Source organism: Oculina patagonica, chromosome 4 (assembly GCF_052425735.1).
Source record: "Oculina patagonica isolate OP01 chromosome 4, crgOcupat, whole genome shotgun sequence".
Taxonomy (NCBI): domain Eukaryota; kingdom Metazoa; phylum Cnidaria; class Anthozoa; order Scleractinia; family Oculinidae; genus Oculina; species Oculina patagonica.
In genome coordinates, this window is record NC_135761.1 from 56533164 (window position 1) to 56558420 (window position 25257).

A 25257-nucleotide genomic window follows, 5' to 3' on the forward strand; every position below is an offset into this window, starting at 1 on the left:
AATAATCGTATTGTAAGTGGTGCATGCAACCCTATTGTAAGCAGGAAAGTACAAGTGGTGTAAGTAATTGTAAACATGTTGTAAGCTGTTTTTAGGTTATGTAGCAACAAGAATAAAAAAAGACACTTCTAGAAAACGGTAACGTAATGTTTCATGCATGGAACACGAATCTAACCTATAGCCGTGAATGTCATGAACACACGAATGCATTTAGTGGCCGACCGTTTTTAAATGGTGTGTGTTTAGACTTAAAATATCTGCTACTGATCTAAACACACAAACGTCTGTACACCTGTAATGAAGTGTAGCTTGCAATCCTGGGCCGAGTTGTTCAAAAGCCAATCAAAACTAACCCAGGATTAAAAGTTGTTCAAGGTAGTTTCATTTTTCTTGTATAAAAATGTTTTTATTGCTTACGTTTTGTAGAGTTGGAGATAAAGTCGACATTAAAACTTGAGGCCAGCAAATATAAACAGAAAACCTCACTGAAAAGTTCAGTGTTCAGAAGTCTTAAACCCTTGCTGTTTCTCGGATAAGAATGTCGATGTTGATTGCTTTAGCCCGTTCACATTTTGCTGAGTCCTACTCTCAACTTCTTATCTACTCCTTGTCTTTTGACTTAAAGGGGAATTCGGAATCCGGTCGTTTCGCCTACAGGTCGATTCGCCCACACTGAAGTCTATTCGCCTACGCGATCTAAGATGTGTTGCCTACACTGAAGTCAATTCGCCTCATCAAAGCTTTCGATGTTTCAAAAAATAGAAAGAGGAATACCTAAATAAAGTTAAATAATAATAAAGTTTACCCATCTACTCCTGTCTTTTGACTTAAAGGGGAATTCGGAATCCGGTCGTTTCGCCTACAGGTCGATTCGCCCACACTGAAGTCTATTCGCCTACGCGATCTAAGATGTGTTGCCTACACTGAAGTCAATTCGCCTCATCAAAGCTTTCGATGTTTCAAAAAAATAGAACAGAGGAATACCTAAATAAAGTTAAATAATAATAAGTTTACCCTAACTCGATGGTTCGTGTGTGTTATTTTCGCCGAAGCAAACAAGTAAAGAGCGAGCAGACTAAGTTCTAATTCGTCAAACACTATAATTTTACTTTATTTTGTCACACAAATTATTGCTTATTGAGTTTTGACTACCAAAACATGGAGCAACGGAAGATCTTTCGATTATTTAAAATCATAAAGTAAGTTCTTTAACGTGTGACTTAATTAAAAATACCAGTTTTAACAGTGGCCCGCGCAAGGTACTTTGTGATTTTTTCCTGTTTGCTCTTATTATAAACCTTTTCTATTGTTTGTACTTGCGACTTTTTTCTTGACAGTATAAACAGCTAATTAATTAATTATTTTGATCATAAACAGAGTGTCATTGAATCTGCCTCAGTATTTCAAATTAATGAAAAACGACTTAAAAACGCCTACGACGTAGTGAAAATCAAAAATCGGAGTTGTATGCAAGGATTCGTAGTCAGAAGAAAAGAACATTTTCATCAGTTTTCTTCCGATGATCCAGTAAAAAACTAGATCACGGAAGAACAAATATTTCACAATGCTAGGCCCTCTTAGTACTTTTCTTCTGCTTGCGACTTACTAGATCATAAGCGACGAAGCCATAAAAGTCCCCACATAAAAGAAATCGGAAACGGCTCCGTCGCTTTAAGGCTCACTAGATCGGAACGCCCTGCGCTTCTGATAACGACTTAATCCGGTTGCACGGGTTTTTGTTGTAATGTTTTACGAATAAACATTCTTGCAGAAACGTTGTTCCTTGTCAGGTGGCAAAATAAGCGGGAAGCAAGGAAAATGTTTTGCTGCCCGGCTGGCTTAACGAGGAAACATGTGTCACGCATACGCATAAACTAGTCAAAATTGTTTCTATGTTGGCTGAACTGGGCAACATATGTTTCGGAAGCAAAATTTGTGTCTGGGAAGAAGAAACGTGTTTGACCTGAGGCAAGTTCTTGTTTCCGAGAAGCAAAATCTGTTTCCTCGACATATGTTTCCCGCGCGGCTAAACATGGAAACATTTGCCTCCGCAACATTGTTTCTGCAACAATGTTTCCTAGCTTAGCCAGGCCTTAGAGACGGAATAAGGATGACATATTTATCCTTGATAAATGTCAAATAAAGTGTCTGGTGTGGGTTGAGGCTACTTCTATTCACGATAATCAAGATACAGAGAAGGCACTTAAAATGCGTCAAAGGGAGGACATTTGGAATCACGTCCAATAAAATTAAGCCTCCCTGCTGTTTACGGTAAAATTGATATCAACAAATTAATATTCTAGTTTGCCTGGAGGAAGGAAAACTCAGGCTTGCAGTCCTCTGGTGCACTACCTCTCACCTCAGGATAAAGACTTGTAAACTATTGGTAAGGCAAAGGATAACCTTTCATTTTCTTGGTTGTGATTGCAAATATATATGTTAAGCGCTCGAATTGATGTTATTTTTAATGAATAGTTTATTCTTACCATGTCCAACATAAACACACAGTCAAATATGGAGAAACATAAAACTACATGCCTTTTTCAGTCATTGATTGCAAATGCAGTATACTTGACTAGAACAAAGCGAAAGCTAACTAAAAAAAAACAGTTTTAAACCGTGAAAACGAAACTTTATGAAATGGTAATCAGTTTGGATACTGTGTCTTTCTGACTTGAATTTTTTGAACGCAATAAATACTTCATGAATAATAAATTGATAAAAAAAATAACCTTGAGAAATTTATTTCAAATTAACAATTCTATTTCTCTTTCTTTGAAATTTCGTTGTTAAATGAGTTAATTCCTTACAGATATCAAATGGCGTGAGGACTTCCTAGGAAATATAGCGTGCAGAGATATATTGATATGTTTCCTAGCAAACACGAACTGCGACAAATATTTGCTATTTTAAAATTCATAGATGGCAATTAAAATGTCTCTGATAATATTAAGCCTTATTTCAGAGATGAATATATATTATTTAGCTGCTGCTGATTTCCAAACCAACGACGACTACACTCCCTAAAATTGAAGGAGAATCCACCATTTCAAAACCTAAGAATGTTCAACATTTTTTATATGTTTCAATAAATGTTACTCTTACGTTAAAATTTGCTGTTTTTGTTTTTATTATTTAAAATGTCATATGGGAAAAAATGGACCTGAGTGGACAGCTGAAACGACATTATAAAATGGCTTTAGGCATTTGGGTTATTTGTTTTCTATTGCTGGGACGGTATAAGCCTTAAACTGCACAATAATTTTTTCTATTATAATTTTTCTCGACAGTAAGTGAATTTGGCTTCGATACACACTGCACTGCAACCAAACCAGACTGCTATAATCACACAACAAAAACCGCTGTGGGAAGCCTGTGGTGAGATGAATGCATGTTTGAAGTACTCGTTTTTCGGTTGTTGATTCTTAAACTGTCAGAAATTCAAATAACGAGAGGGAAAAGGACACGGATCAGGGTAAAGCAAGAGACATTACTATAGCATGAATTTTATTGAACTAATTCCAATCAAGTCTGTTGTTCAAAAGCTATATGTTTTTTAATTTTCGAGGAGACTGTGGTAAATGACAATCGAGTTAAATGTCAATGGATTTCTTACATGATTTTTATCATAGCAGACACAGCGTCACAGAGGGGTCATGAATGGTCCCTCAAAATGTCGCAGTGCTCGCAATGCCGCAAAATTTTAGTGGGTGCTCGTTTGCTCGTGCTCGCACATTTTTACAAGTGCTCGCATGCTCGGTTTTTAGTGGAGGTAGGTTTTTGAAAAGTGCTCGTTGCTCGCAAGGCTAATTTTTGTCAATGCTCGTGCTCGCAAAGAAAAACGCTGTGCTCGCATGCTCGCAAATGCTCGCAAAGACCATTTGATACCCCTTCACAGACTGACGCATTTAAGGGTCTTAGCACTTGGTTTTAATTTAGTTTTAATAAATACTGTCTCTCCATACTAGTTGTGACGAGCCGGTAAGCGGTATATTTTCAGAGGTTGCGGTACCCAGCTGCAGGCCTTGCTAAAAAATCGAAACAAAATGGCGTCAGCCACGCCATCGTCACGAAATTACTTGCAGGGCATAGAAGGAGGTCACGAAGCAGAAAATAAGCCACCTCCTGCAAAAATAGGTGTAAAAAGAAACAGAAAGACGTTTTTTACTTAATTCAGTAAACGGAAAACACACGTGATGCCTTATTTTGCATGTATTTCTTCAAAATAAAACAAAGCATTTTTCAAACCAAGGGAGCATAATTTTGAAACAAGGAGCATAATTTGAGCAATTTTTGGACAAAAACGAGCACTGCTAGGAGCATAAAAGTGAGTGTCGAAAGTAATTCGCGTTTGCTTTGGTTTGCATCGCTACGCTTAGTGATTGGTTTAAAAAACCTCGCGCCACTTTTTCTGACAATCAGAAGCAAAACCAAAATCAATCGTGTCTCACTCACACTTGTTTTCCCGCCTCGCGGCGGCTACTTGTATTTGCTTCGAATTCTGATTGGTTCGCTGGATTGTCTGTGTCTTTTGTGATTGGCCAGAGCGATTACTTTGGTTTTGGTTTTACAACACTCATTTAAACACCGCTCTATCATCATTCAGATACTTTAGCCTTCTCTAGCATATGAAATATGGTAAAAAGAATGGTAATTCAGAAATAGTCGTTCCGTAGTTGAACTTTCTAACAAGCCGAGTCAAATAGCCAATTGTTAAATTAACCCAAATCAAAGATGTCGGATCCGATTGTCGATCTTTTCATGGAATACATTAAATAATTTAATTACAATAAATCCGACACAGGCCCATGTTTGAGCTGAGCCTAAGGCATGTCCGTGTGGCGGTCAGCACTGCTAGCTTTTAATATCAGACAACAATGGACACCGGCCGACAAGGTCCGACAACAGCGGTCATGCAAGTTCATGTAAAACGTATGTCTTCGCCCCCGGGCTTCGCCCTTCTATCTGACCTATGTATGCAGCAATGTTTCATAAGTGCCTTCCTGTAGTTTGTCTTCTAAATCTAAGCCAAAACCGCTTTTTTTTTTTCGTTTTTTAAGTGTGATTTTATCTATTATGTCATCCTGATTATTCCCTGCTATTCCCTGCAAAGGGATTAACTCTGACCTTTCACCAACAATGCTAACCTCTCTGATACGACAATTAGCATCTCATCTGTAACAGCTGGGAAATAACTTTGGCGAAAATTAATCTATTCTGCGATGTATCGTCAGGGCACCGCGTCTGAAAATACTTGTTTTAAAGATGAGCTAACTGACTCTTCGCGTGTCTGTACATAATAACTGAATTGGCCTTCTTTTGTATTGGTGTGTAACCAGTTCATTTACATTAGGCTGTGCAAAAGGACCAGGATTTATTTAAGGTGAGGGAGATTGCTACTAGTGGCATGAGTATATGACCACAAATAATTTATTATCACTATACATGAAAATGTTAACCCAGAAACTGTTTGGTTGTAATGTATTCAATGTTCAATATCAGTATGCTATTTCAAAAGAAAGAGAAATGCCATACATGCCACAACAAAATCATAATACTGCCTTCGAAAATGGCCATGATAGTATATTAAGGGTCCATAATGAAAATCAACATGGTTTCCCAGTACCTTTCGGCAGATTCCTTATTTGTTTGTTCAGTGTTAATTTGTTTTTACAGTTAAACATGTATTTAGGTTAATGTGGCTTATAATAGCATCGCATTTAAGTTAAAATACGTTTGATGTTTTTTAGTGTTGTAACAGTTTCTCGTTAACAAACATTTTCACGACACACTGAAACAACTCAACGTTAAACGCAGAGCGAATTGTTTCATCAAGATTTGGCAAAGGTTGACTGATGAAACCCAAGGCAACACATTTTTCACCCTACGTTTAAGTGTTGTTCAGAAATAACTTAGCATTGAAAGCGAAGAGCCGACTGTGTCAGTGCTTTTTGATGGGTGTTTGTGGGATTAAGATAAGTTCTGAAGAAGCTGTGAAACAATTTACAGGCTATTAATGTCAAATCTCGTGTTTCATTACCCACACGTTGCAAAGGTTGTAACCCGCCTTCCCAATAAATATTTTCAAAGACGAATTTGACAGTCCAGTGTAATTAAAAAAAGGGAAGTGGAAAAGGCTCCCGGGTTTTGTGCACCGAGATATGTTCGTGTTTTTATGCCTTTTGCTGCCATTTGTGTTCGCATAACTTTGCGAGGTATAGTCTTCCAACACTTAACTTGAAGTTTCGAATTTAAGATTATCTCTCGAGATAGCTTTTTAAATACTTTGTGGCGCCAGATTCCTTGATGAAAATGAACCACTGATGAAAAGTAATTAAAGCCTGTCTCGTTTGTGAGAAGGCAACTGGCCTCATGAAAGAATTTGGCTTCGGTACATTCTAGTTCCCTTGACGCATTCACCTTCATGGTATTTAAAAGATTTATTTCAATTCATCGATCGTTCGTCAATTTTAATATGCTAACGATGATATGGATAAAAGCATCCGAAGGGTAATATGCGATGTTATGATATCTTCTCAATTGGAAAGGTAAATTGCCTCTGTATTTTTAGCTCAGATTGCTCAACAAAACATTGATGTTTTAGATGTCGTCTCCATTGGCTTCTTACTGTCTGCAACGAGATTTATTTTTGAGGGGAAACTATTTTTTCTTTTCAGATGAATTGTATGAGTATAGCATAGCTTTTAATTAGAAAAGCAAGGCATGACTGCCAATTTTACGTGGGCTCAGTGCGCAAAAAACGTCTCTTTACAACTGCTCGATTCCTAATATAATTTTAAATTGTTTTAGAGCAAGGGATTATACGAAACGATGGATCTATGATTTAATTAATTTTCCTTCTGTGATGATTTTCATGTGTTCACCTGCAAAAATGTAAGGGTCTTAGAAGTGCTCTCAAAGCGCTTTGCATTTTATGCATATTAACTCGAGCATTGCGTCTGTAGATCAACTCTGAGTAAAACCATCTGAAGTACCAACGGATGTCAGCCTGCTGTTGATTTGGCAATACGGACAATTCATTATATTATGTGTTGGTAGTATTTTGTATAATCATGCCACAGATTTAGGCTATTAACTTCGAATTAGTGGAGTTAATTTTGTGTCTGTTATCGGGGCATGCTTCGTTCACGGTAAATTAAATTGGCAAATTCATCTTTATCTCTGGCTGCCACAAAAAAAGCCGATTAATGGTATCAGCGCCTTTCGCCGCGGTTTTTACAAAGGGCAAATTTTATTATTGCTCATTAAATTCTTTTCAAATAAAATGTAGCTGTGAATTTTGACTCTTTTGTTGACAGTGCTCAACAACTGAAGAGTAATTACAGAAGAGAACGCGGATGATAATTCACTGATAATATGTTAATGACCCGTCTTTTGTAATGCGACGATTTCAAAACTAAAAACAACAGTCCGGTCAACTTAGACTTATTAGAGAAAATGGCTCATTTCTGGTGGCCTGTTTTATGCAACTATGTGGTTACAATTATACCCTTATGATCGGCGCACATTACTGTCGCAAATTCAACAAAAGTGGATCGACGAAAAAAGTTAACCATCTCACTTTATTTTATAACCGGACGTTTTCATCTGTAAGAACAGCAGTACATCATATACGTCTCAGGTAAATACTGGTATTTTTCCGTGTTATCTCCTTAAGTATATACGTACCGCATGCGCTCCTTTTATCCACTGGGTACGACTAACCATTTACTTGAAAATAGCTGTTAAAAAATTACTTTACCGGCTGAAATCAAAAAGGACATCTTCACCATAAAACTGAATTATTTAAAATGTGAATTGCGCATGCATCCCTAAGTTCTCAGAACATTTTTGTTCCTCACAAGCGAAGTTTCGAGTTGTTGGGTTTTTTTTGTCTTTTTGTAAGACGTCTAGAAAATACATCCTATGAATATAATGAAAACGTTCTATTCAGTAAAAGTTTCTCATGCATTTCAATTAGTAGATACTGGAAGATGTACGTGACATGTCCTCTATTTATGCGGAAGAAACTGATTGAATTTGTCGAATTCTCAAGAGTAAAGATCTAAGTGCGTAAGTCAGACAGAAATCTACAAAAAAAAAAACCGGAAGGTTTATTTCACTCATTCAATTCGTAACTTTTCGGTTCCAGTTAAAATAGGCTTAAAAATATTGCATTGCAGAAAAAACACTATTAACACGTCCTAAAGTAAGATTTGCACTTTATTAGCACTCAACAAAGTTTTATATTGCTGCTTGGATAATATCACTCATTTTCGCACCTAATTTCCTGTTCCACTTAATCCAAACAATGTTTTTAATTCTTTCTTTTATTTTTGCAGACGATGGGATCATTTTGTATTCTAAATTTAGAAAAAAAAAATAAGTTCTTATTCGATGTTATCGTTATTGCACGCCCCCATTTGTGTTTATACACGATATATATCACAATCTAATCACATTACATGCTTTTGCAGTTTTGATTGCCTGAAACCATGAACAGCAGCATGGAACAAAATTCTTCAATCCCCGCTTTTCAGAACAACTCCAGCGCTACTCAACAAGCACCAACTCAAGTCGGCACCCTACCCCTATCCGAGCAGGTCGCGTGGTGTGTAGCACTCGCTTTGGTGGCGCTCGCTATTATCGTTGGCAATAGTCTCACCATCGCTGTCTTCACTCGCAAGAAACTTCTGCGTCTGCGTGCCAACTACTTTCTAATAACGCTTGCCGTTGCAGACCTTCTGGTAGGCACGTTTGCAGTACCATTGTACATTCACCAGTTAATAACGTACTGGAAGACAAACACTAACGAGAAAGGAACTTACATAGCATACAAGGCTATTGATATTTTCACAGGATTCGCCTCAATTTTCGCACTTACGATAATCGCTTTGGAGCGGTTGTATGCTGTGATGTGTCCGCTGCGACATCGAATTGCCTCAAAATCCACTTATTACCTCCTCATAGCAGTTGTGTGGATGTTGTCACTTCTTGTGGCTGTACTTTACTTTATGAACGGCTTCGAAGTGTTCAAATTCAAAATTTTCTTCTATTTCATAATGTTTTTCATATTTTCTTCGCTATTGGTAATTTGCGTGACATATGTCCTTATATGGGCAAACGTGACCAAAGAGAAAAAGCAGAAACCAAAGCGTGAGAGTAAATACCTAGAGGAACTTGAGCAACAGAAACGAAGCGCGCAGGAGAAACAACTGGTCACCACTCTCCTTATATTAACACTTGTTTTCGTTTTAACGTGGATACCGTTCTACATCCTTAACATTGTGGTGTTCATTAACGATGAATGGGAGTCATCTCATATTCCTTATGAAGTCTTCGCTTTTACTAAACTTCTGCATTACAGTAACAGTTTTGCAAATCCGATCGTCTATTCCATAAGAATCCCTCGTTTTACTCGAACTCTAATAGGAACTTTTCGTCGGAAGAAGAGTGCATTCTTGGAATCTTTGCACCTAAAATGATCGGTAACCTGTCTTGCATAAGTCTGTAAATTTAACCAATTCCCAGATCTGTTAAAGAAATATGTGCGATTAAGGTTTGGATTTTAAAGTTAGTTTTAAAGTTAGTGAACGAATATTTATTTGAGCGGATTTATGTTGAGAAGGCCTGCATTCCCCTCAGATTCCCTTCAGTGAAATGTCACCAGTAGTTGGCATAATAAGAGACAATAAGATAATACCCTTTGTTTTCGGAGAGGAAAAAATACCGTTTGGATTTAGAGAAAACGCCAGCTCTTTCTTGTATAGTTTGCTGTAAGATAAAACTGAGTTAAGGTCCCTGCATTTTACTGAATAAGTTTTTGTTTGGATTTGGCGTTTAGTGATAACTCAAATATTACATGAAGGATAAGCTCGCCTATTGAAAAAAAAGAAAAAAAGATGTACTTTAGAGAAAAAAAATACTTGTGTAGATAAAGTACTTTTTTAAAACTACCTCATAATACATTATGGCCCATACTTGAACCTTTAACTTTGTGTGTGGTTGCCTTAGTTATCAGATGGTAAGGGAAAGAACATTCTAAGTAGCACCACATGAACCAGGCGTTAAGGGAAAACATATGTGCGTATTTAACAATTAAATAAATCAAGTGTACATTAAATCTTTATTAATTACTTTATTGTCCAGTTAAAAACGTCAACATTAAATGATTTGCTCAATATACAAATATCAACAGCTTGCTTTTAATCATGCATACCTAGACGCCCTCCTGGAGACTTAAGAGCTTGAACTCTTCAGGACTATTCATAGTGACAAATCAGATTCAACTTGTTCGCTACTAGAAGATTCTTTACGGAATCTGAACTTGAACTGCTTACAGCCCTTGCCATTGAGAAAAAAAGAAACTGGTTAGTCTACGATTTTTGAAAATGCAAATAAAACAACGACAAGCCCGTTATGAGCGAAATCATAACTGCATTACGTTATTCCATTCCTCTTTTTCATTCTTTAAGTTTTCGTTTGGGCAAACAAAAATAGTTCTTTGCTTGCTTTCCAGCTAATGAAATTCTAGAATATTAAACTCCTCGCCCTACCCTAAAGTATCGTGCAAATTTCGGGTGAGGCTTCGTCTTGATAATAATGCATACACAAAATAACATGTAATTCTCGTAAACTGTACGCGTAGAAACAAATTTTCACATTTATCTGATGGATAAAAGAATAACATCCTTTTGCTTTGTAAAAGAAAAGTAGAAAATTTTATTAGATTAAGTCCTTCTTAGTTTTATTGAACCAAGGCCAAATAGCAGTAGGCAATGTTAAAAGATGCATATATATAAAGCGTTTACAAATTTTATATCGTTCAGCATAAAAAAAAGCACGATTTTCTGCTATAAAGAGCCTATATTGGGCATTTTTACATCATACAATAAATCAAACCACAATAACGCGCAAATAAACCAAAACCAAAAAAATCTACCCCTTCCTACTGCTGTTGCCGGTAAAATTGTTCACTTTTTTCTTAATAGGTTCTGGCAATAGCTTCTTAAAGAAGTGTTTTGTTTTCAAAAACAAAACACTTCATATCATAAGTTATGATGTGAAATTTGTGCAATTTTGAATTATGCTTAGCTTGCAGGACATTTGAGTCTATATCGCTTAACTTGCATTTCACGTTACCCGAGGGCGCGAAATAAAGGAACTAGCATTTTTATATCATTTCAAGTTCTGATTGTTAAAGTTGTCCTCCACACCACTCAAATGAGTAAGTACCCATTGTTACACCTTAGTAACCACCATGCCGTCAGCTGTCATTCTTGATGAATGGGCGGAACTTGCCTGGCTGATGTCACTGGCCGCCGCTCCATGGTCTGATTCACCGTCATCATCAAGATATGAGTCTAGTTTAGAATCCTGTTTAACAAGATAACAAACAAATATGTTGTTGTTATTTTTATATTTTATGCCTTGTTAGCATACACATGGAACAAGGTGTTCCATGCTGCGGGATCTCTTTGCTCTGGCTCTGGCCCTTCTTACAGCAAGGCGCCCAAAAGTGTGACCACTTTTAATTTATTCACATTCTTTCGTGCAGATTTAATCCAATCAGAAGTCAACTGCAAGCTATCCACGGCTTTTGATTGGATTAAATCTGCACGAAAGAATGTGAATAAATTAAAAGTGGTCACACTTTTGGGCGCCTTGCTGTAACTCTGGTTTCGATGGCATAAAGGCATATATTAATATTTCTCCACGATGAAATGCTAAGCCAAAATTGTGTTAGAGTTGCTTTAGATATTCTATGGTCGAAAAAGAGTTACTGTTAGAGTAAAACATCTTGCACAAGAACAAAGCACAAGGTCACTGGATACCATTCATGAATTTTGGACATGGAGCCCATTAGGTGATTGTGACTCACCTTAGAATTGTACAACTGACATGTTGGTTGATCAGAAAAACTCTTTTTGAGCCAAATATACTAGCGCTTTTAATCCCATATACCTCCTTCCCTAGACTTGCCACACGTCGACTGTCTTGAGCGACGAAGTCGAATAAAAGAGCGACAAAGTCGCAAAAGCGAGCGACGCAAGTCGCGAGTCGGCGCCAGCATGACCTTACCACCGAAAGCGGGCTTTGTTGTTACCTGTGACAAGTAGTAATCTCCCTCGTCCCAAATTCCGTCCTCCAGTGAGCTGTAGGAAAATATAAGTAACACGGATTATAACTTAATGCGATACTTGGGGCTACAGGTCAATATTACTTTGACTGGCACGCATAAAAACTATTTTGCTATTGTAAGAAAGGAAACGTCCGCGCATAGACGGGCCGGTACACTTCAAATTAAAAGAGAACAAAAAATGCTGTTTGTACCATGCTACATCAAAACCAATATTTTGAATAACAAGACCACCCTAAATAGGGATGTAACATCTTATAAAACTGTCCTCTATAGAATTGTTAGGATGTTTAGTAAGGTCAAACAATGTTATTATTGCACGAAGTTATTGACTTACTGCCCTTTCTTGGTCAGTGCATATTCTGAAGCGTACATTCCTGGATCACTTCCGTATGAACTTCCCGGGCGAGACATTCTACATTAAAAAACAGTTTATAATAATAAAAATAATACATTAATAAAGGGAGGACAGGAGGTTAAATCTCCATCCTCCCTACTTTTCGAGCCAATTTCTCCCTCTTCCTTACATTGTGCACTGGGCATCCCTTCTTTGATTATTTTTCGCTTTGAGGAAACAAGCAGTGTTTAGTAATACAATAGTACAACACAACCTTAGTTTTTTCCTCTTTTTTTTCAGAATATTAAATTTAGTACTGCAAGTAAATTTAACTATTGCATTAAGGTTGCAACATACTTGACAGGGGCCACACTTTTGCCTTCAATAGTGCCAATGATGTCATCGTACTGTGACCAAGAACCACTGCAACAGGGCAAAACAGAAATTAAGAAATAAGTACGTGTAGTTGGGGTCCATAAACTCCATAGACTTGGGGTCCATAACTCTTTAAAGAAAATTCCCGCATTTTACCACAGACCCTTTTACGTATAAATCAAATAACACGTCAAAGTATGATGCAAACGTAAGGCAGCCAACTCCCGGGGGGGGGGGACTCCCATATTAAAGGGACGGGGATGCTCGTCGGAAATATTGAAAAGAACCCCTAAAAGAGACCAATCTGGGTGTGGCTCAAGCCTTTCTTGACCCCTAAAAGATACCAAAAAACTAAGAATGGAGTTTATATTTGTATATTTCTTCGTGTGTAACCCTAAGCGAGACCATTATGGCTAAAAATATTGGCGTTTTGGGCGTTTTTTCCCGGAACACCCTAAGCGAGACCAAAAGTCCGAAATTTACACCCCTTAGCGAGACGACGAGCATCCCCGTCTCTTTCATATGCAATTCCCCCCCCCCCCCCCGGGAGCCAACTAGACTTCACCTTGTGGAGCACTGTTTGTTATTACCGTCCTTTTATGTCAACCATCTGTTATTGAAGGAACAGGAGCATGCACGGCAGAATGAACTCTAGTTCTGCAATACTCACCGACGATTGAGGTCACCAAATTTTCGTCGTCCTCTTGGAGAGTTGTACATGTCACGTTTCTTAACTCTGTAAAAAAAAAAAACAGTGTTGCCGACAGAAAGCCGAACACGTGACATACTCACCAGGCTCTCGCTCACACATGTGTTTTGAGTTTTTCGTGTTGAGCGGCGAGCTTGGTGAGTATGTCTTTGTTAACATTTTTCACACTAATTTCACGTTTAACACGTAACTATCGCCAGTTTTCTAACCACTATTGTATTGTGATTTCTCTAGCATAATCAACTAACCAAGCTTCCGCTGTATGTAAGAGTCTGTGAGCACTCATGAAAGAAATCGAAACCTGACTGATTTGAATTAAATTTGGACGAATCGTTTGTTGATTGGACTGTTGTATCCACAATCGACGACAACAAACAGAGAATAACTCGCTTATGGTCGCAGTAACTGGACTTTATTGTATTGCTGAGAAACAATTAACGAGCGATTAACGTCCAATTTAGTTCTTACTATCTCATATGTATACATTATCAAGCAAACAGGAGAAGAAAATAAAGAAAATAATGACCTTAGGGAAATTGTTTTTGATCACGCTAAGTTATCAGATTTACCCTGAAGGAAATTGGTGGAAATCAATACTGAACGGAAAAATGATAATATATATGGCATTGTCTTGAGACTGAGGGGATCAACAGTTCCTGTAATATCATTGTAAAATGGTAGTTAAACGTTATTTTTTGCACGCATTTGGTGACTTTAGATAAGCACCTATCATGATGATGTGTAATCAAAACAACTAAGTTGAATCAGATGTTTATTATGTTTTCGGCCCTGAAGAAGATCAGTTTAATTTACTTCATTAAAATTTGAATATTTATCAGGAGCTCCTGAATCTATAAAATAAAACCCCTATCCATTTATAACAAGTTGCACAAAACAAATGTAGGTAGCCCTTTTGAAGCCTTCATTCATGTACCTGCAGCGAGTCTTGATAGCAAAGCACAGACCAAGAAACAAAAGCAGCCCCACAACAGATCCCAGGATGATCAGCGCTAGCTCAGCATTACCCAGACCACTATCATCAGCTGGAGGCTCGGTGGTGGTGGAAATCGGAGCCCTTATTTTCCATCTGGCGTACAGAGTCTCCAGTTTATCAGCGTGTTTCTCAATGGTTCTGAAATAAAGGAGTTCAAGATACAGAACAGACCTTGGATGCTATAGCTGTCGAACAGTAGGGTGTCGGTCTGTGTTCACTGGGAACACAAAAAAAGATAAGAAAGAAATGACAAAGCCCAAAGGGTTTGGCCAGGCTTAGCCTAGCCAATTTCGATATACATGTAAATGAATTGATGTTTATTAGAAAACAAACGTTTACCGTTGAGAAAACAAAAAGCAGAGTATAGTGCATGTCGCAGTTTATCTGCGTCTGCAAATGGTTAGACATCCTAGTCTTCTCGGAAAAGGACGATAAACCGTAGGTCCCGTTTCATGTATCTTCAGTCTTATAACAGGGGACGTTTAAGAACCCACACACTATTCGCAAAGAGTAGGGCACGAAGCTCCCGGTGTTGTGGTCTGGTGTGTAAAGCGCATTTGAACGTATGGAAAATTCGCTATATAAATGCATTATCATTATCATTTTTATTATTAAATAGATTTAGCCGAGCCTAAAAGCGGAGCTCCCTGGTTATTTACTTTGCCTTTTTAAAAATCCGAATTTACTGACCGTTGACAGAATTATAAAGACTTGCGCCTACCATCCAATGCAAACACTTACTTGGTCAGCGGAAAACTTCAAAAATATTCCACCTCGATGAGTTCTAAATCTGAGCCTGAGATATGGTCATGTGATACTGGTCAGCGGATACCTTGTTTTGACAGCTGTCAATTGACCATAACATGGATGTCCAATATCAAAGATGTAAGCTGACATTTTAACTTATTCCTGGAGTATGGCCGCCATGTTGGGGCGACGTACCTACGTCGTACGACGTACGCACCCGCGAACCATGCCGCTAGCCATGTTGACCATGAAAACCATAATTCTGTTTATTTTTTATGGGTATGGGGCTCTGCTCTGCTCTATTAAGTTATTAAGGCATTCAACAATACTGGGAATACAGTTTGTATGTGATAAGTGCCGTTTGCAGAGACCCCATAGATGACCAACTACCATTGATAGAGTATCGATTTCGGTATTCTACAACTACAGTGGAACCTCTTTGTAAGGAAAACTCTATGGATACCCGGAGAAACCAGAATTCATACAATCCAGCTATGGCCCCTTCTTATACGGACTATTCAGTTCTGCCCTTTTGGTGACCACGTATTAAAAACGATCGACTGTAATAGGCCAATTCCGATATATTAATATTCTAACTTGGCTCCGAGGCTTGGAGGAATAAAACAAAAGAAATCACGTCGAGGTTTAGGAATGAATAAATCATTTCTTTTGTTTTATTCCCCCAAGCCTCGGAGCCAAGTTAGAATTTTAATATATCGGAAATGGCCTATTGGTCGACAAACCCTGGCTATTTAGATGCTACTGTACATGACTAGATTAGTTTTTTTTTTAATAAAAGTGAACTATTTACCTTAATACTTCATCACTGGTCATGATGGTTTGACCCTCAACATTAACAGCATGAAACAACACCTCAGAATTAGCGACCTGCTTTCCATCGCTGTTCTCTGAAAACACCTTGAATATCGCTTCAATGTTTACCTCGGCTTCAGTTATGTTATTCAGCACACTACAAATGTAACATCCAAAACCAAAACAGGGTATATTTTTAGCACTTCAGAAAGGCGCTCATAACAACAGAACACAAGAAGGAATAGATATCCTAAGAACTGCGTGATCTTATCTAGATCTCTTAGCGAATTTCTCTTCATGCCCATTCGCAAGTGATAAAATAGTAACTTCAATTTTTACTTTTAACTTGACCATAACAGAAATGTACCGGAATGTAGATTAAGACGCACCAGAAAAATTATGAAATAAATATTTCTATACGTAATATATACTGGCAATGAGTACTAAGAATGGAATTTAAAATGAGAAAGAGATAGTAACAGTTGTAGACCCCTGCTTTTCTTGGAAATGAAGAAGATAGGCTTTGCTAAGAAGTCTTAGAATTAGTTTAATGTTAGAGAAGTAGAAAAGAAGGGTTGATACTGTAACCTGATAAACTCCTCCTTATTTTGCTCAATGAGAGATGGATCAACTTCAGCCTTGAGAGTGACTCTCTGTTCATCAACAAGAACAAATATCTGCAGGAAAACAAAGACATGTAGCTACAGGCTAACAGTGCAATTTGATTTCAAAATCTACATTTTGTCGATGATCCTTTGATACGTAGCAAATTGTGCAGTTGCATTTTCCGTTTTTTTTAAACATGTCTGTAACACTAAGGGGAACTCCACGAATGCTGAAAACAAATGAATTGAACAGGTAAATTAAACGAATTAGGAAATTAATAGGGCCATCTTTGCTGACGCAATTGTTTACATTTTGCCTCGTTAGCATACGACTTTGCTATATCCAAAATAACTCCAATCGTTTTAAGAGCTTATGAAACTTAATAATCGGCTCTTTACGTTAAATATTATAGGAGATATTTGCTTTCAAAAACTGCAAAATTTCTGGGTGGCAAGAGCGCTAATGAGCCAATCCATTGTAAAATTTTACATTTTCAAACCTGCATCAAAGAATAAGTATTTAATACATCAAGCTCAAATTTATAGCGAACGTTAATCGTGTCATGCTCTTTCAATATTCATAACGGATATTTTTGAAGCTCGATCAGAAACTGAAGCGCCTATGCTAATGAGACAGGCTAGAGTAACTATTACCTGTGCTGTTGCCTCTCCTTCAGCCTCGTTTGTAGGTGCCTTGCCGTGGTTGTCATACGCACTTACTTTAATGACAAACCGCTCGCCCTTCTTCCCTTTGAAGTTACTCGCTGTCGTTATGAATCCCGTGTTCTCGTCAATCTTGAAAAAGCCACCATCGTTTCCAGATGATATTCTGTATTGTATCGCACTAAAATTGCCAGCGTCTTTATCTGTTGCCTGCAATAAACAACGACAAGTTGTAAATTCTATTTCTGGTACTGAATGAGCAGCATGAGGCTAGTAAATTCTATCGAGTGGGACGCTGTCTCCCTTCTAAATTTTTCTTTCGCAATTAAAAAATTCTAAGGTATAGAAATTTAATAACATTTCTAAAACCCTTTTTTCTTACCTTTACCTTGATAATTTGTTACCTTATAATAGGAAATTAACGCTTCATTAAGTCGCGGTAATTTTTGTTAACGTTAATTTCCGCGCCATTAATTAAGTGGAGCGTTAATTTCCATGACCTTATTTTCCATTATTATGGCCCCAATTTCTCGATACAATCCAGACGTCTTGACTCCTAGGAAAAGGCATTATTTCATCAGGGTGGAAATCTGCCGGTATCATTGTAACTGTGAAGAACGCACACTGGGCGTTCACATTCCTTCGCTTAACCGCTACGTTTAGGGTTATACGCCTGGTGTTGAAATAAACTTGTTCGTGTTGTCTTAACAAGTTTTTTTCTTTGTGTTCGTCGCGTAAATTTCCTTTATTTTGAAATGTTAACCCCTCTATCGCGTTAATTTCCTTTATTGGGAAGTAATTTTTCCTTCAATTCGCGTTAATTTAAGTCGCGTTAATTTCAAATACCTTAATTAACACAAGCGTTAGTTTCCTATAATAAGGTATGTCACAAAAGTAGTTCATATGTTTTAAATTTTTCTTATACTTTTCTTCCTCCCAATCTGGCTGTCTCTATTTAGGAAACAATCATATTTTAAAGTTCTGGTTGGTAAAAAGCACCCCGCAAGAAAAACCTCTGGCACCAAGGGTAGTAAAAAGGCTACTTTTCGGCATTTCAAACGTGTTGTACAACTGAAATTACTTTGAAAGGTCTGAAGTAAATAAAAGTCCTTTAGGACAAACTTTCGCAAAAGGTGTCGATCCCATACACGCAGAGCTACAAAATAGCTGCATTTGAGGCCAAAAAATATAATACTTCCCAAACAGTAACAGACCTAATAGTAGTCGCATTGTCTTTATTTACCTTGTTTTTACAAAAGCCATATGAATGGTAACGAGTAAATTGAACCGTTTTCTTGTAAAAGTAGAATTCCCCAGCAGTGCTGACTGTTTTTGGCCGACTTTCTTTGTTATTATGTGTACTTTATCTAATGAGCTTTTGAATATTCGCGCGAAAATGGCTTCAGAAGTCCCGGATGTGTCGCGGCATTCTGCGCGATGTTTACAGATGTAATTTGATCGAAGCATTCATTTTTTTTTTGTTTTTTTTGTTTTTGTTTTTTATTTGAATGTTGAATGTTTCTTTACTTACCCTAATGTTCATGATGTAAGTGTTTAGATCTGCACCCTCTGCAATACCTGAGAATAATACAGTTCTCATTATCAAATGATAACTTTAAAAGGAACGTTTTCTGAACGGACAGGCGTCTCATTTCCCATGCATCATCCCAGGCAGCCAGCTTATGGGTTGACACCCATTTTCTGGTTTAGAATCAATTAATCAGTTATGCATGTGAAAAAAAGGAAACAAACCCACAATGTAACGATTTTCCAACTCCATAACCAGACTATATACTATGATACTTAGTAGCTTTATTTCTCCCGCGGTCTCTCCAGAACGCTGAAAAGCAGTTCCATTTTAGGCGTTATCCAATGGGCTGCATGAAATTGCGGGGTTTTTTTTTTTTCGCAATTGTTAATGTATCGCCCGAATAAGTGAAATCTACATGGTATCATAGTTATGTAACGCTTTCTTGTAATATACAGTGAATATCTCACTGATTATTCAATTTTGTTTTCTAAACTTGTGTTATAAAATTATTGTTTGTAGAAAATGAATAGATTTGTATAATTCCTTCAGGTTTCTTACCTCCAGTAAAGAGAGGCCTGATGAACTTTGGGGCGTTGTCGTTTATGTCAGCGATAGCTATGGTAACGGTTGAAGTGTCATACAGATAACCCTCGGCTAAAAAATAGTATTTGCTTCATTTAGTACAGAAAAAACAGTGAATGTTCCGAGGACGAAAAGTAGATACACGAACAATCATTACTTGGAGCCTGCTGATATCATAAATCATTACTTACAGGCCCGTGCTTATCATTCACAAGAAAGATACAAAAAATCAGTGTAACCAGTGTAGCATATTGTAGTTGATGCACGTTAACATACATTTCAGGAGAAAAAGTCATTGGCAGACCGGATAACCCATGAAATATTGGTTATGTATTCCTTTTGTGGCACAAATGGCTTCAATATTATTGTCAACTCGGCCACTTCTTAGCAAATATTTATGGATATAAACAAAGCAACCTCATACCGTCTATATTTCTCTGCCTTGGTCGACTAGTCTCATTAAAGGCTTTGCTTTCGTAGTTATAAGCTCCAACCACCAAGGAGTATGTAGCAATTCTTTCTCGATCGAGACCTTTGTTCACGTACACGGTACCAGCGTTGTCAATACGGAAATCACCTGACGAAAAGAAGAGATTGCATGTGTCATTCGGTTTCTGATTAGCTAAGCGCTTCCACAACGTTTCCGAGCTCTCCCAAATTTTCATAGCTGGCTTCCACATCGTGATTATATACAGGCGGGTTAATGGAGAACCCAAACATCTCGGTATTGTGTATCGTTATAATTATACTGTAAGCAAGGAATTCGGCCAATGATTAGTTTTGCACCATCGAAACATGACTTAGAAAGGCCATATACATGTTTTTAGGCTGTGAACGGAGAATCGTCCACGCCAGCTCGCACTCGGCTCGCATCGATTCGAGATTTTCATTTCGCCCTGTTATCCACTGAGCTTACGCCTAATGCGTCCAGTGTCGCGACAAGGACTGATGATGATAATGATGATGACCATGACAATGACCATGACCATGCATGACCATGACAATGATGATGATGATGATGATGATGATGATGATGATGATGATGATGATGATGCTGATGATGATGATGATGATGATGATGATGCTGATGATGATGATGATGCTGATGATGAATCACTAAGCTGCCTGTTCACCGGCAGGCTTATGTTTCATGGAATATAAAGTACTCTTCAACAACAGAACCTTTAAAATACCAAATAAGTTTTCCTTTTTTATGTTACTTTAAAAGTCTTAACCTTTATCATCTCCACTTATTATCTTGTATGTTATTTTCGCATTGGTTCCCGTATCTTGGTCTGTGGCTCTGACTTTGACGACTGACCGACCAACAGGAGCTGCCTCCGAGACTGACGCGCTGTATAAAAAAAAACAGGCAAAAAGTACAGTTGGTCAGTATTGTTCATTAGAAGTTTCTTTAAGAAAATGATTGTTGCACCGAGTTAAATAAATAAATAAATAAATAAATAATCATTTCTATAGCGCTATTTAGCTAATCTTTCATAGCGCTTTACAATCACTATGCTAAAAAATAAAAATAAAATATAAAAATACCTAACTAAATTAATCTATTGAGCTAAAATATCTATACATGCAGAGAGTGAAGTTTTAAAAGTTAAAAATTTAAAAACTAAAAATATCATGATTATTTAACTGGACTTAAAGTAAACGTGTATAAGAAATAAAAATTAAATGTCATAGGCTTCTTTAAAAAGATAAGTTTTTAGGTTCTTCTTAAAAATGTCTTCTGATGCCGATTTTCGGATGCTTAGTGGCAGGTTGTTCCACAGCCTTGGCGCAGCAGTGCTGAACGCCCGGTCTCCGTAGGTCTTGAGTTTAGCCATGGGCTCAGTTAGCAGTTCTTGGCCACTGGAACGCAGTGACCGAGAGAACTTTCTAAAACTTAGCATACTAGAAACATAGGATGGTGTTTTGTCGTTAAGTGCTTTGTAGACTATTGACAGTAGTTTAGTTTGTACAGGTAGCCAATGTAGCTTAAACATTATTGGGGTAATAGAATCATATTTCCTTGTTAACGTGACAATGCGAGCAGCTGTATTCTGAACACGCTGTAATTTACAAATTAACTTTTTCGGAATACCATACAGAATTGAGTTGCAATAGTCGAGCTTGGAACCAATAAAAGCATGAATGAGAATTTCCGCAGAGTCCTGAGTGAGATATTTGCGAATCTTTGATATGTTCCTGAGATGGTAATTTGCCTCATTGCTGAGTTCAGGAAAGAGCTTTAATAATTACGGAGACAACCCTTGTAACTTCACAACGGTGACACATAGCCACTGCCCCTTTGGGCGGGAGTTTGATACTCTTGCAGCGATGTTTAAAATACTTGACACTCATTTTGTTGAAGCATTTACCTTTAGCTGAATCGCACTTTATGATATTGATCTTGCAAATTGATCGTACATTTAGAGGCAGGACTGTCAAGGAAGGAATACAATTACAGGGAAAAAGAAAAAACTCTGTTCGCGTTGATCTATTATAAAGGTTATGGTACAATAATACCTGTAGAAGCGTTTATCAAATATCGGCTGATTGTCATTAACATCCCGGACAATGACGTAAACAGGTACAACAGACGAGAGAGGCTGGGGCGATCCAAGGTCCTTGGCCTCCACAACGACCATGAAGCGCCTGTATTCTTGTTCGTCGATGTTATTTTTTAAAGACAATAATCCTGAGTCTTGATTTATGCTGAACACGTTTGTATTTATTTCGTCGTAGAGAATCCTGTATAACACTCGGCCGTTAGTCCCCTACGAATTAAAAATTGAAGTGTTATTTAAAGTGTTTTGATGTAATGTATATGAAATGATTCATATATGAACTGCGGATGTATATGAAAGTGATAAATGATCGTCGCAGTGAATTTCCAATTTTAAGCAATTGAAATAAAGAAGCCTGAAAAAAATTTAGGGCTTCAACGGGATTCGAACCCGTGACCGCCGCGATACCGGTGCGAAGCTCTACCAACTGAGCTATTGAAGCCACACATTGGGAGCGAGGTCAATTGTGAGTTCATATTTTCCCGTGAGAGGAGTGAAATGATGTAATGTATATGAAATGATTCATATATGAACTGCGGATGTATATGCTTAAAATTGGAAATTCACTGCGACGATCATTTATCACTTTCTTAAAGTGTTTTTGACGACAAAGAAGCGATTTTAAGAATTAAGCCATATATATTTTTAGGGAGTCTAGATTTTAATCTTGCTTCACATTTAAATCAATTCAAATATGGTCGCGAGAAAATAGAACTAAAAAAAGACTTTATTATCAATCGCTAGCATGCAATGCTAATTGTGGACACCTAGTTGCGGAATCCGGCAACGTGGAAGTCAATATGACCATGATTTAATAGTTTTAAATTGCAATTTGGCTAATTGTCTTGTTAAAAACTTTCGATATTAAGGTAAAAAACACTTTAAATAAATGTCTATTTGCTGACTGGTTACATTGTATCTTGATTAACTGATTGAAAATTTTGCACGATTTGCGACCCAAGCTTATACAAAAAAACACCGTCGCCAGAGTAACTTGGGGCCTTAAAAATACATATGAACCTGTAATACTGAGTCTTTAAATTAATAGCAAACACCAACCAAATCTTTATCTTGAGCGGACACTGTCACAATGGCCGTCCCTGCTTTGTCGCCCTCGGAGATAGTCTCGTTGTAGCTCGGAACACTGAAGCGAGGCGCTTCGTCGTTGGTGTCCAGGACAGTGACTCTCACTGTTGTGCTGCTGCTCAGAGAAGGACTGGATGCGACATTTGTTGCAGACACCGTAAGATCGTAGAGTTTAGTCTTCTCTCGATCCTAGAGTAAATACATAGAACAGAATAAGATGTCGTAGAACGTGCTTTAAAATGGAATAAATATTTCATCTTTTGGACTCGCTGTCATAACAGGCAAGAAGACAACTGTCATACTTGGCCGTTTGTAACAAACAAACAAACAAACACTTTATTACCAGAAATAGATTACATTTGTTTCAGCAGCGAACTCGCTCCATACAGCGAAATTCATTTTTTTATTTTCACTGGAGTGATTTTACATTGTGAACGTTTTACTCAAATCGCTCCAGGAGGAATGCGCCATCACTCACCAAAGGTTTCTTAGTAAAAATTCTTCCTGTAGTCCCATTTATATCAAAACAGTTATCCACGTCTCCTCCTGGTGCAAAAAAGAGAAAACAGAATCGTTAATTCGTACCCATTCGCCGTCCATTCAAAAAGGCAAAAAGGCCTAGAAAGCAAAAGTTTTGTAACATCCTTATTTTGGTTAAAGCAAAGACTGTAATGACTACCGGTCTGAATAGAGCAAGGTATTTCTCTTCTTTTTTCCCAATATTTAAAAGAAGCGTTAACAGTCTCAGCTCGCAAGCCTGCAGTGGTTGCAGTTGTTTGCCTGCAACGATGTCTACAGCCCCCACTTTCTATCGAGATTGAAGGCAGCCAACCAAACTACTTAGATTTAAAATTATCAAGATTTGTTTTCTAGATATGAAATGAGGAGAACGGATTATTTTTAACATAGGCAGAAAAATTGTATTAAAAATTGTCTCATTGACAACAAACAGATATTTACCAGTTATAGAATACGTTATTTCAGCATTCTTTCCAATGTCTTCATCCTCAGCGAATACTTTTCCTATAGTTGTATTCACAGGTTCATTTTCAGTCGCCTCGAACGGTCCGAATGTCTGAAAAACGGTTGCATTTAACAATGAACGTTTTTGCAATGTGGTCCTTATTGATAATATGGCTACAACTATTATGAAAATGTGCCAGGTCCTTTTTTTTTTCAAGTATGACGTTTAAGTTACTTACGGTTGTGAAACGGGGTGTGTTGTCGTTCATATCAAGAATCTTCACATCTACTGTCCCGAAGTCCATATAGGGAACTGTTCCTTTGTCACGTGCCATGACAATAAGCTTGGGTGTAACAAAAGCATTCAATGGAAACAAATCAGTTTTAGGATATTTTGATTTCTGTAATGAAATTGGTTTCGGATCTGTGCTTTTTTTGGAATAAACGTCGCTTTGTTTTTGTTCTGCTTTATTTAAACCTCTTCCGTTTGTTATTATTTTTTGTTACTTATTTTAATTAATGACTCTACACGTTCTACTATTGTTACAGAAATGCTCAAATTCGCAAAAATTTCGCCGGTTGCCATTTATACTCCTGACGGTAAATGGAGTCACTGGGAAAGTGGATTGTCTTGCTCAAAAACATAACACAATGACCCCAGGACAACGTTCGAACTCGGATCACGAAAAGAACATCCGCCGTTTAACACGCTAGCTGTCAAACCAGTGCACCCCCCCCCCCCTCCCCCTCCTTATAAAAGCAGCAGCTTTGCAACATTTACCGTATACGTATCCTTTGTTTCTCGGTCCAGTGGTCCAGCGGTTGTAATAATACCGGAAGTAGCATTTATAACAAATTTTCCTTCCTGTCCGTGCATGATGGCATACTCCACTTTGCCATTCATCATGATGTCGTCATCAGTAGCATTGACGTCATAAACAAAAGACCCACTGTCTACATTCTAAACGTAAATAGCAAGATAATCAGTCAGGGAGGTTAACAAAGGACAAAAGCCAGTCTCCTTCAGCAAACCAAGTTCAAAGACAGAATATCATGGAATAAATATGCGTATAATTGAACGCGGAACTTCTGTTCTTACGCCATACCTTTGATTTTTGTTTATTTCCACATTTCTTCAATTTGGTTAAG

General features: G+C 37.6%; 2 protein-coding genes across 5 annotated transcripts in view; one reads left to right on the forward strand and one right to left on the reverse strand.

Annotated features, from left to right (window-relative positions):
- Positions 1–2261: 2261 nt before the first annotated feature.
- LOC144650803 (beta-2 adrenergic receptor-like) lies at positions 2262–10189 on the forward strand. Of its 4 annotated transcripts, XM_078510549.1 has the most exons (3): positions 2262–2386; positions 3291–3378; positions 8478–10189. In XM_078510549.1, the coding sequence occupies exon 3, from the start codon at positions 8496–8498 to the stop codon at positions 9483–9485; it is 990 nt and encodes a 329-aa protein (XP_078366675.1). In that variant the 5' UTR covers positions 2262–2386; positions 3291–3378; positions 8478–8495; the 3' UTR covers positions 9486–10189. The 4 variants fall into 4 exon arrangements, with proteins under 4 accessions (XP_078366675.1, XP_078366674.1, XP_078366676.1 ...); XM_078510548.1 differs by lacking the exon at positions 2262–2386 and having other exon boundaries at positions 3241–3378; XM_078510550.1 differs by lacking the exons at positions 2262–2386; positions 3291–3378 and adding an exon at positions 4723–5383.
- Positions 10190–10279: 90 nt separating this feature from the next.
- Positions 10280–25257, reverse strand: part of LOC144650798 (protocadherin Fat 4-like) — a 75315-nt gene continuing 60337 nt past the window's right edge. Inside the window, exons 55-73 of the mRNA XM_078510539.1 lie at positions 24890–25069; positions 24348–24452; positions 24106–24220; positions 23624–23691; positions 23119–23334; positions 22019–22269; positions 20731–20849; positions 19920–20072; positions 19472–19567; positions 18914–18960; positions 17374–17592; positions 16703–16791; positions 16113–16271; positions 14495–14692; positions 13522–13587; positions 12834–12899; positions 12477–12554; positions 12107–12155; positions 10280–11376 (exon numbers count right to left, since the gene is read on the reverse strand). Of these exons, the coding sequence (XP_078366665.1) occupies positions 11242–11376; positions 12107–12155; positions 12477–12554; positions 12834–12899; positions 13522–13587; positions 14495–14692; positions 16113–16271; positions 16703–16791; positions 17374–17592; positions 18914–18960; positions 19472–19567; positions 19920–20072; positions 20731–20849; positions 22019–22269; positions 23119–23334; positions 23624–23691; positions 24106–24220; positions 24348–24452; positions 24890–25069 (2409 nt within the window). The 3' untranslated portion in view covers positions 10280–11241. The remainder of the gene's footprint in view (positions 11377–12106; positions 12156–12476; positions 12555–12833; positions 12900–13521; positions 13588–14494; positions 14693–16112; positions 16272–16702; positions 16792–17373; positions 17593–18913; positions 18961–19471; positions 19568–19919; positions 20073–20730; positions 20850–22018; positions 22270–23118; positions 23335–23623; positions 23692–24105; positions 24221–24347; positions 24453–24889; positions 25070–25257) is intronic.

Coding starts and splice junctions, on each gene's coding strand:
- LOC144650803 (XM_078510549.1), top strand. CDS start 8,496: ATGAACAGCAGCATGGAACAAAATTCTTCAATCCCCGCTTTTCAGAAC.